The 18,152-nt window shown below is 36.3% G+C and overlaps 1 protein-coding gene across 4 annotated transcripts in view; it reads left to right on the top strand.

Moving 5' to 3' along the window:
* MRC1 (mannose receptor C-type 1) overlaps positions 1-18,152 on the top strand; it is a 60,612-nt gene that overhangs the window by 7,575 nt on the left and 34,885 nt on the right. For all 4 annotated transcript variants that reach the window (XM_054816689.1, XM_054816691.1, XM_054816692.1 and 1 more), the window contains 5 exons: positions 3,914-4,078; positions 5,924-6,037; positions 8,359-8,505; positions 12,510-12,692; positions 16,467-16,624. In XM_054816689.1, coding sequence (XP_054672664.1) covers positions 3,914-4,078; positions 5,924-6,037; positions 8,359-8,505; positions 12,510-12,692; positions 16,467-16,624 — 767 coding nt within the window. The remainder of the gene's footprint in view (positions 1-3,913; positions 4,079-5,923; positions 6,038-8,358; positions 8,506-12,509; positions 12,693-16,466; positions 16,625-18,152) is intronic.

Genomic DNA, 18,152 nt, shown 5'->3' on the forward strand with positions numbered 1-18,152 from the left:
TCATTTCAAACAAACCAAAATTACATGGTTTTCTTTTCTATGCCAGTATTATTTTTCAGATATTAAAAACATGTTGAGAATATCAATCCCATTAATAGAGCACATGCAAGACCAACTTAAGAATGCTACCTGTTTAGCATTCTTTGAGTATAGCAAATAGGAGGCATCATTAAAATTTTGTTTAATTCTTTGGCATAATTCAAGGAAATCCATTGAGATGGCTGTGATTGGTTTTTGGGAAAAGCTGCTTTATGCTGATTGCCTGCATGTTTCCTTCCTGATTCTTCAGTACTGGCTATAAAATATTCAAGTTTGGGTCATATATTTTAATGAGAGACAGGCTATGGTAGCAGAAGTTTTAGTCAGCCCTATGAAGAGGAATGCACTGCATGAGAGAGTGGTAAGTTAATAAACTCCAACAGCACCTTTAAATACAGAATGTGTAAGTCTTTGTATGTTAAAGTTTATTTAATAAGATTAAAGTGTCTGCTGTTTCTTAAACTGTCTGGGGGAGCAAAGCTGCCAATATGAAAGTATATGATGCAAACTATTACAGCTGTTCCTACTGGGGCCTGCACGGACATATAGTGAAATTATCATGATTGAACCAGTCACTTTTTTCACTGTGAGCAAAACTGTCTCAAATGTTCTCCAAAATGAAGAGGGTATGAGACTGTATTTATAACAGTTACTGTACTCAGTAGAGGTGTAGAAATTTGACCAGTGGAGGTAATGTAACTGTGAGTGTGACCCTTTATTTGGTGCTTTAAAAAGAGGTGCTGATACAGTGACAACAGAATAAATCGCACAGGAAGAAACTGAGAAGTGTTGCTACATCAGACAATTTTTAGTAGCCTAGGAAATACTGGTTCTTTACAGGTTACAGTGTGCCTTTATGAGCTGTATGATGCACTGCAACAGAAAAGGAGGTGTTGGGGAAGAAAACAGGTTGCACAGTGTAAGACCATCAGGAGAGTGAGTCATGAGGTGTGCTTATAGCTGTATTCAAGTGGGCATAAGTCCATTGAGGTGCCTTTCCTGACAGAAGAAAGAGCTAGAATTTCTGTGAAGAATTTAGAAAGTCTTAGAAGTGATGCATAAAACTTGCAGCTGACTAGGAAGGAAACAAAAAGTGCAGAGAATAAGGAAATATTTAAACAGTCTTAGCCTGGTATTTTAATTATTTGACAAATCTGCATCCTTTTATTAATTTACAAATACTGAATTTATTTCTGATGATGGGCTTTTTCCCCATGTTGGTGTTTCCAAATGTTTTGAAGGGTTTTTCCTTGTGGTTTTATATCTGGTTCAAAATGCCCGGTGAATTGGTCAACTAAGTTGTATGGGATGATTTATGGTGTTACTTGTAATTTATCTGGAACTCATAAACTGGCTTTGCACCTCACAAATTTATCTAGGAAAAAGAAAGAGAGGAGCACTTTAGGAAAAGATATGTAAGTGAAGATAAACATGTGAAGGAAGTTTTATAATTTAGACTTTTTTACTATTGACAGCATTTCATCTTTATATACTATATTATAAATTCACATAAACTGTAATGTCTTTATTATGAGATTCCTTCCCTACTGTATGCTCAGAGAGGAAGCAATGACAGTTATTTTATAGACTAACAAGATTTATATTCAGTTTTTGTTTGCCATGATTCTATTCATGAAGTTTCCAAGGATATTGGACTGAGATTCCAACTTGCTTTGGATGGATAACTAAACAAACAAACAAGAATGCTTTTTTTTTTTTTTTTATTGCTAGTCAAAGGTCAGATTTCAGCTTGCAATTTTGAAACCAAAATCTCTCAAGATTCTTCCATTTCCTAATTCAGGAGAAATACTGTATTTTGGTATGATACTCATGGTGACATTTCTTTAATTATAAATGCCATAACTGTCTGCATTGGTCAGGACTTTATGCCTTTCCTGTGAGTTTGAACTTGTCTGTCAAGGGCTATACCTGAAGTTCAATGCTTTTTTGGTCTGCTTTTCTTTAAAGGTTGAGAACTTGCAAAGACCTGAGTGAAATCTTCTGACTTACTATATTGTACTTCTGGGATTTTGATAGTAATTGTAGTGGAAATAGCTAGTTCTCACTAATTTCAGTGTATACAAAAAATGCATGTTGAATTCATCTGTGTAGGGATAAAGTTCAGCTTTTTAATTCTTTTTCAATTTATGTACTAAGGTCAGGTGTGGTTTAACATTAATTTAGTTTAGATGCTAAAATATATCATTCCAGAAAAGTGATTCATCTTCTGGTTTCTCTGGGGATACTAAGCTTTAAACAATAGCATATAGCTTTTCCAAAATCCTGCTCTGTGAAAGCATTTGACCTCATAAAACTCAAACATCTTAAAAATTTTTTTCCAAGGTTCAGAAATTAACTTTATTTTTATGAAAGACCAAAGTTCTAGAGGAGAGCACCATGTGCAAATCAGCTGTAAATTATGAGACTGGGGGAGTGAGGTGGAAGTTTGGATGAAGGCCTAATACTTGTTTACCTCTTCCTCTGTAATAATTGTACAAGATTTAGAAAACCCCTTCTATCAAGTTGGAGTCAGTTTTCTTTACTGAATTACAGATTTTACTAATTTTGCAATCTCCATTTTATCCCACGTTTGTGCACACGAATTTATGGTTTCGTAGAACGTACTGTAGCAAAGAAATTTTGCCTCCTGATAGTCAAAAAATATTTTTGGATAGAAGTTGGTTTATGGATGATAATGCGATGAAAGTTCCCATTTTTTTATAAGGGTAATTTGAAAATAAGCACTTCATATTATCTATAGACTATCAGATTTAATACAGGAAAAAGTGGAACTGGTTACTGACCTGCTGACATTTAACATGTATCATCCTTTGTCTTGAGTTTTGTTTATTGTACTGTTTTCCTCTTATTTGCACACTTAAGTTTTCTGAGCTGTCTGAATTCGGAAAAGGAAAAGACCTCTTTCTCTCAAATTTTTCACAGCTTGCAACTTCAGAAACTCTGATACAGGCTGCAGGAATTTCAGTTGCTTTCCCATTGTCAGCAGACATACAGTGACCTCTGCTATATTCTGCTTTTGTCATGAAACTTTAATCTCTTTATGTGATATTTAGCTCAGTGTTGGGGCCTCCTGTAGGTTCCATTTTTGGCAGAGTAAGATCACACAATTTTCTGTTTCTTGTTGTGGGGATTTAGTCGAGATGAGCCAGGAGAAGCTGCAGCAGTGTAAGGGGTGTGGTACCTTCTGGGTCCACTTCCAATGCTGGGCCCTGCTGGATGACGTTTTCACTGGCTTGGCATTGCCTAAACGTGCCAAGCTCAGGTATGCGAGGAGATCACAGTCAGGTGGCAGAGAAGAAAGTGTGAAGGTATGTCAGATACATGCATAAGACAAATCAGGAATTGCAGAAAAGCGTGAGATAGATGCTGATAACCTAGGTTTTGCATTCAGAGCTTGGATGTGATTACTTCTATCACAGTAAGAAAATCCATAGCCACTTTATATAGTACCCAGAACTGGTAAAAAAATTAGGGTTTCTTATCTCAGAAAAATGGTCGGCTTGATATACACCTTAGCTAGCATGATTCTGGACGTTTTTAGTCTTTTTCTCCACAGTGACAAATGAACTCTTTTAGTGTGACTTTAGCCACTCATATCTTGAAGAGCAGCTTTGTTATACCAGAGAAAATGGTGACCTTGTTTGTTTACCTCTACACTGTTGAACACGGCTGTCATGATTTAGCTCTGCCCTGGATTTACTATCACATTAGAGAGCCTCAGGACTCCTTTCAAATCAGAGGTCTATAGCAGTGTTTAGGTTTTGTGTATTTTTGCTATGCAATTCATTCTATATTTTATTTTATCTGGCTTCATCTTCATGATCAGTTACAGCATTTCTTTTTCTCTCTATAGTTAATGGTATTGATTCGCTGTGGAATACAGATCCTTTAACAAATGTCCAGTACCAGATAAACACTGAGGCAGCTCTGAAATGGCACCAGGCAAGAAAAAGCTGTCAACAGCAGAAGGCAGAGTTATTAAGCATCACAGAGTTACATGAACAAACATACCTGACAGGTAGTGTAATATTATCCATCAGCTGTTTTTGTGAGCTTTGTGTGGGTTGGTTTTGTTTTGTTTTGTTTTGTTTTGTTTTGTTTTGTTTTGTTTTTTTAAGTGCATTGTTGTAACAGTGAACCTTATATTGCATGTTCCATCTAGAAAACTGATATTTATTCAGTTCTGGTAATTAGTAGATTTAAATCGTTATCTTGTATGATTCAGCTGGAAAAATCAGACAGATAATGATTATTTTATTCTGATTAAATATTGCCAGAAACTTACAGTAACATAAAAAATATAGCAGGTGTCACCTGCAAACTTGCTGAGGGTGCACTTAATCCCACTGTCTATGTCACTGATGAAGATATTTAATATTATCTGTCCCAATACAGACCCGAGAGGGACACCACTTGTTACTGATTTCCATTTGGACATTGAGTCATTGACTGTAACTCTTTGGATGCAGACATCCAGCCAATTCCTTATTCATCAAATCTATATTTCTCCAATTTAGAGGAATGATAAATGTATTTTTAATGCTATGAACAATCTGTTCTCTCTAAACTTTTGTTTTCAATTTAAAGATTTGGTCAAAACATGGGTCTTTTTTTACTGTGATGAAATTGTTGAAATTAATGCTCAAGGGAGCAATCTGTCACTAACATGTAGGAGTGAGTTATTAGTAGGTGTGTTTTAATTGCAGACTAGTAGATATGGCTGCCAAATGTATGTGAAAATCAGTTTTTCATTTTACAGTTACCCTGGTAGTACTGGGATTTCCTGTCATACTCAGTTCTTGATTGTCTTAACCACAACTTGTTTATATAGAAGTAGTACTGGAACACATTAACGTGTTGGTGCCAAATCAGGCTTTGTATGACATTCCGGTCCTTTCCAGTGCTTAACTACCCTTCCTTTTAACCTTGCTAAGCTTCAAGTGCTGCCCATAATCATGGTGTCAAAGACAACTAAATATATAGAGCAAAATTACATACTGGCATGATGCCATCAGCAGAAGCAGAAATAAATAATATATACTGCACAACGATTTTCTGTGAGCTATGCAGAAATATATTTAATTCAAAAAAATCAGCAGCCATTCAGCTGGACTTCCGAGTCTTATATGAAAGGCAGAGATAGACAATTGATTAATAATGACTATAAATAATGCTAGAGAATTCAGCAGGACCATAGATAAGCATGATATTTCTAGGTGCTTTTCAGAACTAGAGCGATAAGTTGGAACTGGTTTTGGAAGCCTGATTTAACATTGGCTAAAGAAGTGAAATCAGATGAGTTTGAAAAATGTACAAGATGTGCTTTTAAAAAGATGATGTTTGGAATGATTGCGTTTTAATGCAGTTTGATAAAATGCAAAGAGTTTTTTTACTTTACAATATTTTGTAAATTTGAAAGTCACACTTTTTCAATTTATTGGAAGAGAAAATACACAACAGGAAACTATTCATGTTTCATTTTTGAAAACTGATTTTTGGTTTTTTGACCTGTTGTGCAACTTTTTCAATTTAATATTTTATAATTATGAAAAAAACATTATTTGTTTCATAGTTATGATCATTGGTTTACAACGAGCATGCAGAAGTGTAATTTTGTTTTCTATTTTAATAAAATTCTCCACACCTAAAAATGTGAAAACTTTAAAAGCAAAGTGACCCATGTAAGATGACAGGTTTTGCAGGTTTAGCACAGCCAGCTTTGCTAAAAGGGTAAAATTTGTTGAACTTGCACTGGGGAAAAAGGAGAAGCAGACGGTTTAGCAGGAATTCAGCTCTCAAGTTCTGAGAACATGTTTGCTCTTGCTGTGTATTTCCAGTGTCTCTTTTTGTCTCTGTTACCTAGGTGTGACTGGTGGACTCAGTTCTGCTCTCTGGTTTGGGCTTAACAGTTTGAATTTCAACAGTGGATGGCAATGGGTTGGTGGTGCTCCTTTTCGATACTTAAATTGGGTTCCAGGTAAGGTTAAATATGTTGCTACTCAGTTTAAAAGGCAAAAATTTGGTCATCATGTAACACATTAATTTTCTAGTACTGTGTTCTCCTGCAATTATTGAGCTTGTTTTGATGTTGAAAGATTCTGACTGTGGCTATAAACACTGTGAGTAATGACCCTTATGCTAGGGATACACACTGGGCTTAATTTATTATTCACAATCAAAATGTTAGCCTCAAAATCCAAGGAAAGTTTTAAAAGTAATCTATTTACACTTCATTTGTATATCTTCTTAATTTACTTTATTTCTATATGAATACAGAATAAATCTGATGCTATAGGTGTCCTCATTTGTGAGATTAGACTGGTCAGTGAATGTTAGGGTTTTTTTTAAAATTCCTTTCCCTTCCAATTTGTTTTGGTTATTTGCTTAAAGATTGGATTTTCATTTTCATTTAGGATTAACCTACCCATGGCAGTAACACATATCAAACTGAACATGTTAAATTAGTCTACTTTGAAGCAAACCCAGATACTTCACACCTGTAGTTGCAATGTTGAGCTCTGATGCCATTATTAAAAAGCTAGTCTCCTATGCCATCTGTATACACGGTGCAGAAGAGGTGCTTTTCTGGTTTACTATTCAGAATGCCTATGTTAAGGTGTCTTTTTGCAGGACCCTTTTTCCCTTGCACTGGCTATTCAGGAAGCCTTTGGAGACTAATTTAATTTAGGTGTCTGAAGTTATGCAGAGTAAATACTTTATCTTCATCGAGCATGTCACATGTAACTATATCTACAGTAACCATAAATGCACGCTCCATTGTATCATCCATTGGCTTCCTTGTGTAGATAAGGCCAAAAGCATGTTTTATGTGGACAAACTTTATAAAGAGCTCTCCAATGGAGTGAGCACAGAAGGCAAACAGATGGGCCGAATTGCAAGTTGCTGTGGAGGTATTTATAGGTCCATCATCCAAGTGCACTGATGAGGATCTGCCTGTAATGAAGAGTGGGGGAAAACGGATTGTGAGGTGGAGCCAAAGTGGCAAGGGGAGCTGTTCATGGTTGTTAAAACTGCAGACAACTCTCAGTTGTCTTGTACGAACTAGGTGGGTTTTAGTGTAACCAAAATGAGCTCCATTTATCTTTATCTCCTTATATTCTTTAATTTCATTCAAAGATAATACTCTTAAGTCCATAGCACAAATATAAAATAGGTTTTGTCTCCTTCAGAAGTTTACTTTGGTCAGCCTACCTCTATCTCATCCCCATTACCCTGGATGTTGAAGAGCTGGTTGTTCTTCCACTAGTATAGTTTAAAAGAATTTGTGGAAGGTTCATATTCTTCCATCTCACTAGCCTTAAATAAATAACAGAAAAACATGGGAACTAAGTTATCAATACTTAAACTAGAATGATGCTGATTAGGCATTTGGGAGAGCTAACTGCCAACAGCTGAACTATTTTTGTGCATTAAAACAATTTAAATTTGTATTTTTGAATTAAGATCTTTTTCTCCTATGGGAAGAAGATATGACTGCAAATATAAGACTAACTGTAATCTAAGGTAATGAAATCATAATGATATAGGAAAATTTTCAGTGAACCATCTTGCACACTAAAAAATATTGTTTTGCTGTGTTTATTGCTGAGTAAGCAAGCACTTGCTTGCTGTGTATTATAGTGGCATGTGTTCAGAAATGAAAGAAAATCCATGTTAAGTTTAATCATGTTAGACTAGATCTTGAAAAGTTAATCCAGTTTATTGCAGAAATTTGTTCTGTTCTCTAGGTGCTACTTTTCTTCTAGATGTTTCTGTTAGTGCTAATGCTAATCTTCAACTGAAAATATCCAAATATCCTGCTATTGTTTAGACAAGTGGACAAGAAGCTCACATTAGCAAAATAATTACTTATAATTTTTCTGTCTTTACTATTATACTCAGAACAGAATTTGACTTAGTATACTGAACGGTTTTTTCACCTAAAGATCGGTGAAATTAATGAAATTAGACATTCTTTGTTTAGAAAGGGAAAAACCCCAAACAAATAAATAACTGCACTGTAATTCCTTCCATCAAGACTTTGAACTTGTGAAGAGGCTGTTAAATTGTGAACTGGATAAATATCTCAACTTGTGGTTGCTGTGAAAAAATATGTCTTAAGGGAATGAAATGCCCAATCAGTCTAAAGGACTGTGGAGAATAGCAATTGTCTACATGTTAATGTTATCTTATAATGAAAGCATGGAACAGATTAGAATGTGAGAATAATTAGGAGGGTAACCATGTTGTGCTTATACTTTGTTGAGGTTTTGTTTTGTTTTTATTTTTTTTTTAAAGGACATCCTTCTCCAGAACCTGGAAAAATCTGTGCAGCATTAAATCCTGGCAAAGGTGCTAAGTGGGAGAATCGGGAATGTGATCAGAAACTTGGCTATATTTGTAAACGAGGAAATGCTACTTTAGAATCTTTCATTATTCCTAGAGGTAGGTTTGGTAATAAACCCTCAACAAATTATTAATGACCAGTGTTTTTTATCTGTAATACTAATAGGTGTTATTGCACATTGTAAAACCAAGCAAAGGTCTCTTGCAGACTGTGCCTTGACCAAGATTCCCTGTAAAAGTGAACAGTGTGTACTTCCTTTTTGTTCTGGCCTCCCTACTTCCTGTACAGTAATCTTTCTTCAGTAGTTTTCAGTTCTAAATTGCAGAAATGGTGGAGTTCTCTTTTCCAAAACCAAGCAGACTTGTCAGATTTTGTTCATAAAATAAAAAGAGAAATAATGTAATGTTTAAAAAAAGGATGTAATTATCCAAAGCCCCGTGTACTCAGTGAGACTAATCTATTTCTTCTTGCTGTTATTTTTACTACTTATGAAAGAGTAAATATGCCAGTGCAAGTTGGTAGTGGACTAGAGGAATGTTTTAAACTTCTTTTGAGAGAGTTAAATAATTTTTATATATCTATTTTATAAATATATATTTATGTATAGATATATGAATTTATTTATATATAAAAAGTATTTGACTTATGAAATTATATAAATTATGTATATACAGACACTTTTTCTGAAGAAATGTAATTCTAGCAGTTGTCTAATGTACATGGGAAAGACAAAACGGATAAGTTTTCATAGCTTTATTTAAATCTCTTTTCTTATTATCTCTCTGTGTATTATAAAAACCTTGTAACTTATACCTTTGTTTCATCACTCCTTTCTGTTCTTTCTGAGTTTCTTTCTCTTTCCAGGACATAATATCTCCACTGACATTATTTTGTACAGGTTTTAGAAGCAGAAAGCTAAACCATTACTTGCTTTCCAGTCCATTTATTAATGAGTATTATTGGAAAACCAGATGTTTTGGAAACTCAGTGTTTGATGTTTGGCTTAAAAAACATGGTTTTGCCACTATATAATCAGTTCAGTCAAAAACACTTAGGATAGAGACTTCTGCCTAATTTGTTTTGCTTTATTGCTAAGAGAAAAAAAAACCCACAAGAATGAGCTAGTGTCTTGTTAATTAAATATTGAAACCAATATTTAATACTTTAATTAAAATAATACTTCAGTATTGAAATCAAGCATATTTATTGCCTTATCTAAGAAGGACTTCAGTGCATTTTTTAATTATTTCCTAAATTAAGATGTAAAGTTTTGCTAGTATTTGTATACAGTCAGTAACCCAATAGTTTAATTTATATAGGTTGTCTTAGATTGTTCAATTGGCTACTGCTCATCTTTTCAGGTTTCATACATCAGTTCTTAAACATTGATGACTAGAAATATACTATCAATTCAATACTAGCTGCTATTTTATTTAGATTTAAATTCAGTTTTAGGAGCCATTTCTTTCTTATGCATTAGGCTTTCGATTCTCCCCTCACCCCCTTAGTTTACCAGTAATTTGGTGGAAGAACAGAAATGAGACGAAAGTTTTCAATTATACAGAAATTGCTGAGTAAACATGGTGACAAATTAACCAGAGATCGGCAGTGATTAATTTCATAAAATATTTTCCAAAATGTCCCATGGGGGGAAGTCATAAAAGGAATAAGCATGTGATCATGCAAGGTGTTAAGTGCCCTCAGCTTCTAATGATGTAAAGGAAAACTCATGGCAGATGATGTTTTCCTGACTAGGGCTCCTGAGTCAAGTAATAAATTAATCACAAATTCATACATATACTTAGCTGTGCACTTAACATTACACACAGAGACAATCCTTTCAAATTTTAACCCTAGAAGTTACAATTGAAAATAGCAAAGCAGTATGTGAGGACTGTGGGACAGAAGAACACTTTACAACAGAAGAATATAATCATGCTTATGTCCAAAACAAAGTAGAGAAAAATCTTTACAGAATATTTATTCTTGTTGCAGATGAAGATTTTCACGAAGCCAACAGCTGTTGGGTTTTTTTTGTAGCAGAAGTGTTTTTTCCAGCAGAGGGCCACATCATTGTATACATCTAAGTGATGTAGAATCTTAAGGCTTCAAGGCATTTGCCCTGTAATACAAGAAAGTGGATTAATAGGAACCTGTTAATTTCACCTGCAAAACTTGCTTGTTTTTAAACGTAATTTTCTAAGAAAAGGCTGGCTGTCTACTTCCACCGAGTGACTGCCAAAATAGATTTCATCCCAATCCAACAAGGTGAATCTTAAAGTATGGTTTCCAAATGTTTCATAAAACATTCAATTATAGGAAATAAATGCTTTTAGTGTCACTGTTGTGGCTGCTGTGTGAGCTCTCTTATCAGACCATAAAGGATGGGTGAGAGAGAGAAATCTGAATACCTGAGTCACGAGACAAAATTCAGCTAATGCTTTCACCCTTTTAGACACCCAAGTCAATCACTGTGAGATCTTCAGACTTCAGGAAGCCAAGCTTATAATAAGTTTACAAAAGTATTTGCTCTCTATTTGAGGAATAACCATTCTATGCTTATAAACTTCATTTCTGTGTCTTGATCTTTACACAGTAAATTCATCAGCTTGACAATTTTTTACACATTAATGCAATTTCCTTTATTACATCTTATTTGTTGCAATTTGCATTGCTTCTTTTGCCTAAGTCGCATGAAGTTCAGGGAGTAGTACTTGTTTCCATTAGGATGAAAAAATAGATTGTATGGCTTTGTGTTGTCATGTATTTTTAAAAAAAGGAGAATAGGGAAGCACAGAGTTCATTTTTGCTGAGTACTGGAAATTAAGAACTGAAGACTTTCTCTTACTCAGAAATCCTCAGCTATGTCATTCAATAAGATTTGCATCAAACAAACTAGACTGTCAACTGCTTTTCTTGTTTTGTGGCAACAAATTCCCTGCTGTTACTGGATTTACAAGCAAAAAGAGACTCTCACGGACTCATTGGGGAATAAATACCTTTGCGACTGTCTTTGTAGCTGTGTCTGAACTGCTGATGTCTGTTCTATTCAGTGCTTGCAGTTTGCAGAAGGGTGCACCGTGTTGGAGGTGCATATATGCCTAGATTTTTTTTTCAAAGCAATTCTCTGACTGTTAGAGCAAAGCACTGTAAAATGCATATGCTGCCTGACTGGTCATGACTTTGGATGTCTACTTGAAAATTTCTATGGAATGTACCCCACTGTTATATATAAACACTTTGCTTCTCCTTCCCTGACATACAGAATTTCTGCAAACCTGCTGTCCTTGTTCTACTCTATATATTGGTGTTTGCTAAACCCATCTGCTGATTATAAATGAAGTGCTGCAAGAATGATAATTTGTTTCTACAACAGCAATATTCTGTTTATTATATGTTTGAGTGGCACTCCTTCCAAAGCTGAATTGTTTGCTGAACAATGATGTGGTCGTTGGCAGTACTCTGGTGCTGTTCTGTTGAACTTTTAAAAGCAAGTTTTAAGCATAAATCATTTCCTTTGACAGTATAATTTTCTCAATGAAGCTTTCAAAAAGGATTCCTAAAACCAGTATTATTTGGGTTCTCTCATGATCCTGTAAAAGCAGTTATTTTTTCTTTGCTAGTCTAGCAAATGGGGCTAATCCATAAAATGTTTAAGGTTTGAGGAAAAATATACCCTTATAAATACGTTTTGTAAGCCCAGGTTCTTAACATATAAAGCTATATAGCATAGAGGAGGAAGAGAAATGCTGACATGAGTTTAGAAAAAATGATAAAGCACAGCTATGCAAACCTTACCTTTCAGCATGTATGCATGCATATAAAAGTCAAAACTGTGTTTTATCGTAATTTTTAACTCTGTCTTTTCACAAGATGGAAGCACTTGTTTGCAACTGTAGTGTTCTTTAAAAACATCTGGAAGTTTCAACTTTTAATCATGCATGCAGATTATTATCCCTGTACATATTTTTCAGCTCTGTTGTTCTTCATGAAGAAAATACATAATTAATTAATTTGTTTGTTAAATCTTTCCTTATGTGATTTTTCAGTCTTTACTTAAGAATATAATACTGAAACTCTTCATGATAATTTTTCTTTTCAGAGACTAATGTACCTATCAGATGTCCTGATCAATGGATGTCATATGCTGGTCACTGTTACATAATTCACAGGGACCCCAAAATATGGAAAGATGCCTTAACATCTTGCAGGAAAGAGGATGGGGATCTGGCGAGCATCCATAACGTCGAAGAGTACAGCTTTGTTATTTCCCAGCTTGGGTACCGTGAGTATTATTTTACAATAACATATATATGTTTATACTAAGAAAATAAAGAGTTTTGAATATATCTTATCTAGTAATAAAAGGAGGAGCCTGTTTTAAAAAAAAAAAAAGTCCTGATCACAGGGTGCAGAAGGACTTAAATTTTAAATTTAAAAAAGTCTTTGAAAGAAAAATACCCACACAATAAGAACATGAAAACCAAACAAACTGTACCATCACAGAAAAGCTGTGGTCAGTGCTGTGAACTGCATCAGCCTCAAATCCCTATTCCTTCGTGTCTGCTTCTACCTCCTTTTGTACAGATTAAAACAAATTTCAACCTTTTCAGAAGCTGGAAGGAGTTTTATTACTGGTTTGCAAAGACAGATGAGGGGAAGCAAAGTCCGTTGGTCCATGACAGTTTGGGAAGATCTGGGTTCTATTACCAGCACTGCCATGTCCTTATTTTTCAAGCCACGCTGCTGGTGTTTCCTCTGAAAAAGGAAGCTGTCTGTCCCAGTATGTGTATTTGGATGTGCCCCAAATTAAATATGGTGCTTAGGTGCTCGGTTTCTGAATGCACGTTCGAGTTGGTGCAAGGCAAGTTGCGCTACAGATGCTGTGTGTTCATTAGGGGAGATGCATCATCCTGACGCTGAGGCAATTTTGTGGTTGCTATTGCTTTACATGAACCTGATTTTGCATGCAGGATCAGTTACCGCTTTCTGATGGGAGGAGCATGTTCGCACCTATGTATGCTTCTTTGTAGTAACTGATCCTATGTGTGCTTTTAATGCCAGGAAAGTGCGAGTTAGTTTATCCTTCACTGAAAGTGCAGTAAGCTGCTTTGAGCTGCAGTGCAACAGCAGTCTTGGAGTGGCAATCATAAAATAGCTGATATGCTTTAGTTTTGTATCCTAGCCAACTCCATGTGAACTTGTGCTTGTCCTCACATTCCTGAAAGAGTGATTTGTTGTTCTTTCATGAACAACATGAAACTTTTTCAGAGGAGATTATTAGGAAAGGTGGGACCTCTTGATGAGACATTAGGACATTTGAAAGAAGTTAGGTTCTGAAGGAAATTAGTTGTATTTTCACCTTACTCCTTGGAAGCAGATTATTTCATAGCCTAATGTCTTCTCCAGAGACCTTTCCTGAACTGACTGCACAGCACTGTTTTTGTAAAATTGAATGTTTCTGAAAGGCAAATAGTCCTGAAGGAAACCAGGCTTCTCACATATGGCACAGTCACTGCAACAGACTATTTTGAAAGCATTCTTTTCAGAGGAGTAAAACTGGAACAACTAAAGAAGCCTTTTAAGGCAGCTTATGAGAGTGTCAGATTACCCTTGTTCACCACTGAGATGAGAGCACCATGTATTGCAGTGCCTAGAAAATCTTGTCTGCATCAGAACTCTGCTGCAATAAGTGCTGTACAGAAAGAACAAAAGTCTATCTTTGTGCCAAACAATTCCCAGTTCCATGATAAAACAAAGGAAGAAGGGGTACAGAGAGATGAGTATTGTCATAGTAGCTGAGCTTTTGTTGGCATCACCCACAAAGGAGAACTTTAGAGAGGAACATGAAGAGGAATAAAGAAGTGTGTTCTGGATGTTTATGCAGAAGTCCAGCACAAATGTGGCCCAGTGCATGCCTGAGAGAGTGGGAAACAGCTTTTTTACAAGTGGCTGGGGAAGAAAAAATCTTGATATTTAGTCACCCAGCTTTAGAGATGATTGCAAAACTGTGACAGCATTTCTTCTTGAGAGGAGAAAATGTTTTGTAGGAAGAGGCTCCACAGAACTGTTTAAGAATGCTGTTTATTGTTCATATTACTATGGTATGAGCCCACCACAGTAGGAGCTCTGGCCATGGATGAGGCCTCTGCTGTGCTAGGTGCTCAATAAACACAGACAAAAAGATTTTAACAGATAACTAAACAAAAAAGAAATTAGAGAGCATGGATGGTGGTAGCTAAGGAGGGAATGAGAGCATGATTGGCAGTGGAATTGGAACAGGTTTCAATTTTGGTAGCAGAGGAGACTTTAAAGGAGAGTACAGAGATGCAGTCTTGGGGGACTTCTGAACATGAAGAGTAGTCTGGAAGAAGAGGTCAAGGTGCCTGTTTAAAATGGAGCCTGATGTCTTGTGAATCCAAGCCCTTCTTATGGGGGAGAGATGGTAAAGACAGTATGGATGAGCCATGAGGGCTGATCATGCTTAGGTATAGTAAGGATGGGAGAGACAAGGGAGGGAAAGAGAAAGGAGAGAGAGTTGACTCCATTAAAGCGACAGGCTGGGAGGGTGATTTCTGCAGCAGCTTGGTTGGTCAAAATGGGAAGCTCCATGTTCCTGTAACTAGCTGATGGGGGAAATGTCACAGGAGAGTTTTAAATTGTTGGGGTATCTAGGAAAACCTTCATCTGAAATGTGTTAATCAGAAATGATTGCCTTGGGGGCAATGACTTTTAACTGTTTTACAGGCACTTCTGCTGCTAGTGACAGCAGCACCAGAAAAGAAACAGTTCCAGTTCCATTGAGAGACCCACTCCTGCAGCTGATGTCTTTTGGGGTGGGCTCACAATCCCATTTTTAATTTCCATGGGTGATTTCATTGTCAGGTTAACTGTGGTCAGTCTGATAGAGGATGTTAGAGGAAGAATTACAGAAGAAGGCAAGAACTATAATAACAAACTGAAGAGGAGAAACCTCTGAGTGCTGTAGATGAGTTGTAGAAATGCAAGGTCATAAGCGGTGGAAAAACCTGTTACAAAGTAGTCTCCCTATCATTCATGAAAAATACTCATAATGAGTAAGTTCTAGCAACCAAGTAGTTCATACTCCACTTGGAAGGGCTGCTATCTAAGGAAAGGACTGTACATGTATTTGGTCAGTGTGATCTGACAGTGTGAGCTGTGGTCAAAAGGAAATACCTGCTGCCTTTAGCATAGGCTGGATGACAGACTATAAATAAAATAATTAAAAAAATGCCACTTGCACTGAACAAAGTGATAAAATCAGTTCTAGAGAGGAATACCCTTTGATGATGATGGAGTTTAAATGCCCAAAATTTTAATCCTCCTTATTTGAATAGTTTATTCAGAACAAAACTAGGTATGAACATTATAGCAGCAATGTGTTAGAATGGAGGATTTTAAGCACAGACCAATAAACCTTTAAGAAACAGCTGCTGCAAAGTAACATCCTTGTTCAGTCCTGCACTTTCCTTCCAGCCAAAACCCAACAGTTAACTCCATTAACTGTAAACCGAAGAAAGTCCAACAACTATATGAATTTAATTTTGCTCTGAAATGTAATAAAATATAGGAACACATATAATGGGAAAACTTGCAAGTACTCAGGTTGTCAGCTCTAAAAGACAACACTGGGTGTCATTAGAAAATGCGCACTTCTTTCTTCACTATACTAAAGGTAGGAGGAAAAGGGGAGGTAGCATTTCATTCAGGTGTTTATTCACATCTTGTTAAAAGAGTTTTGAGCTGGAAAAAAAGAATTAACCTTGTTGTGTTGCAATGTAATTCAACAGAGAGAGTATTTTGGCTGTTTTATACAAAGTTAAACACTCTTATTGTATTGCCACTACAGTGAGTGGCCTTTCCTGATGACTGGAGTGAGTATATGAGGAATGGTTTGCCTTCTTTATGAAACAGGGAGCCCTAATTTCCTGTGACTGCCTTTTAAACTTCCTGAGAATAAATTATTTTCTGTTCCATGAAAATAAAAGTTCACATCATACAAAAGGACTGTTACCAACCTTGTTAACGTATGTTTTAGAGCCAGCCGATGAGCTGTGGATTGGGTTGAATGACCTCAAGGTTCAGATGTATTTTGAATGGAGCGATGGGACACCTGTCACCTACACCAAGTGGCTTCGTGGAGAACCCACTCATGCAAATAACAGGCAAGAAGACTGTGTTGTTATGAAGGGAAAGGTAAAGTCATTGATATAGTTATCTTATAATTTAATTTACCCTTTGGCTTTTTTCTATGCAAGACCATAAAACTAGAGGATATTACTGTTTGAAACAGCCTATTTTAGAGTCTTATAGGTGTTATACATAGGTTCCTTTTTTGAGGAAGGATCTCTATTCAAAGTTGCCAGAAAGTTGGTTTTGTTGTCTTCCCTGAGACAGCAAGGCTTTTCTTGAAGGCAACTGCCCCCCAAGATCCATATTTCTGGATTTCAGTTTGTTCATGTAGGCTTTTTTCAAGAAACTTTTAATTACACTGTGAAGCACATGAACATGTAAATGCTTTTCTTCAGGAAGCTACAAAGACATTTTGGGTACGTGTGGATTTTTTTCTCTTTGAATATGGGATATACACCTACCTTTAAAATTGTACTAGCGATTTTTAATGATGTTAGAGAGAAATACTATCTTTAGAAGAAAATAGAAGCCTTCATTTTCTTTTTCTAGGCAAAGTTATAAATTTGGGGTGTAGGTGGATTAGATGTTATGCTTGTATCTGCACTGCACGTGAAGAGCTGTGAGAAACGTAGTTAGCAATGACATTGGTGGAAGCCTTTGCTGAGTGACTGTATATCTACAATTAAAAGGCTGCTTTGACAAGACTGCCTTTTGCAATATGGCAATGATCGATGACCTAGGTGTACTGCAGGAACTGAGATAATACCTGCTGTAAAAGTCAGTCTGTGTGTGATGTTGCAAAATGGTATTTTTCCTCTTTGTGATAATTAAAAATATTGAACTTACCACTTCCTTCAGGGTTTACCTATTTTATTAGGAGGAAGAAAAATAGTTACCCATACCAAAGGCATTTTCTTATTTTGCAGAATCAAAACTTGAGGGTTGTGCTTTTGGTGAATGCACTTATAAATTGAGGAAGAGAACTACATTTTTTTTCCCAATTGGCCTGAACGCTATACAGAGCTTGCCTCATAGGGCAAGCCCCCACTTAAGCCCCAATAGGCCTAGTTTTCTAATGTGCTTCACTTAGGTGCACTCACCAACAGCAACAGTGGCATGTATATTCATGAGTCTCCATCATTCCAGTGCACAAACGCTCAAGTTCAGAAATGGAGATTGAGTGCAGCGGGAGAGGGCTGAGCCAGCTCTGCAGCAGGAAGAAGCTGTAGTGGCCATAGAGGAGTTAGCAGGTGCAGCACTAGAAGAAAAATGGACCACATCATTAGTTCCAGGAAGGAATGAGGAAGAGAATTAGAACAGCATCCTTAGGAGAGCAAAACTGCAGTAGTATCCATGGAAGAAGCAAGCCTGTGTAGGTTATAGCATATTAATCTCCCAAAATTGAGCACAACTATATGTGTTTGTGGAGGTGTTTTCTGGCCTGGCCAGAGTTCAGATCTGCAGTTTCATTGCTGTATGAGCTCAGCAGGGAGAAGGAACTTCCTGTGCAGTCAGATGTGTCCGGAAGGTTAGAATTTGATGTGTATTTTAGTGAAGAATGTTGCACTGGTCAGAAGCATAGGTAAAAATA

Source organism: Grus americana, chromosome 2 (assembly GCF_028858705.1).
Source record: "Grus americana isolate bGruAme1 chromosome 2, bGruAme1.mat, whole genome shotgun sequence".
NCBI lineage: Eukaryota > Metazoa > Chordata > Aves > Gruiformes > Gruidae > Grus > Grus americana.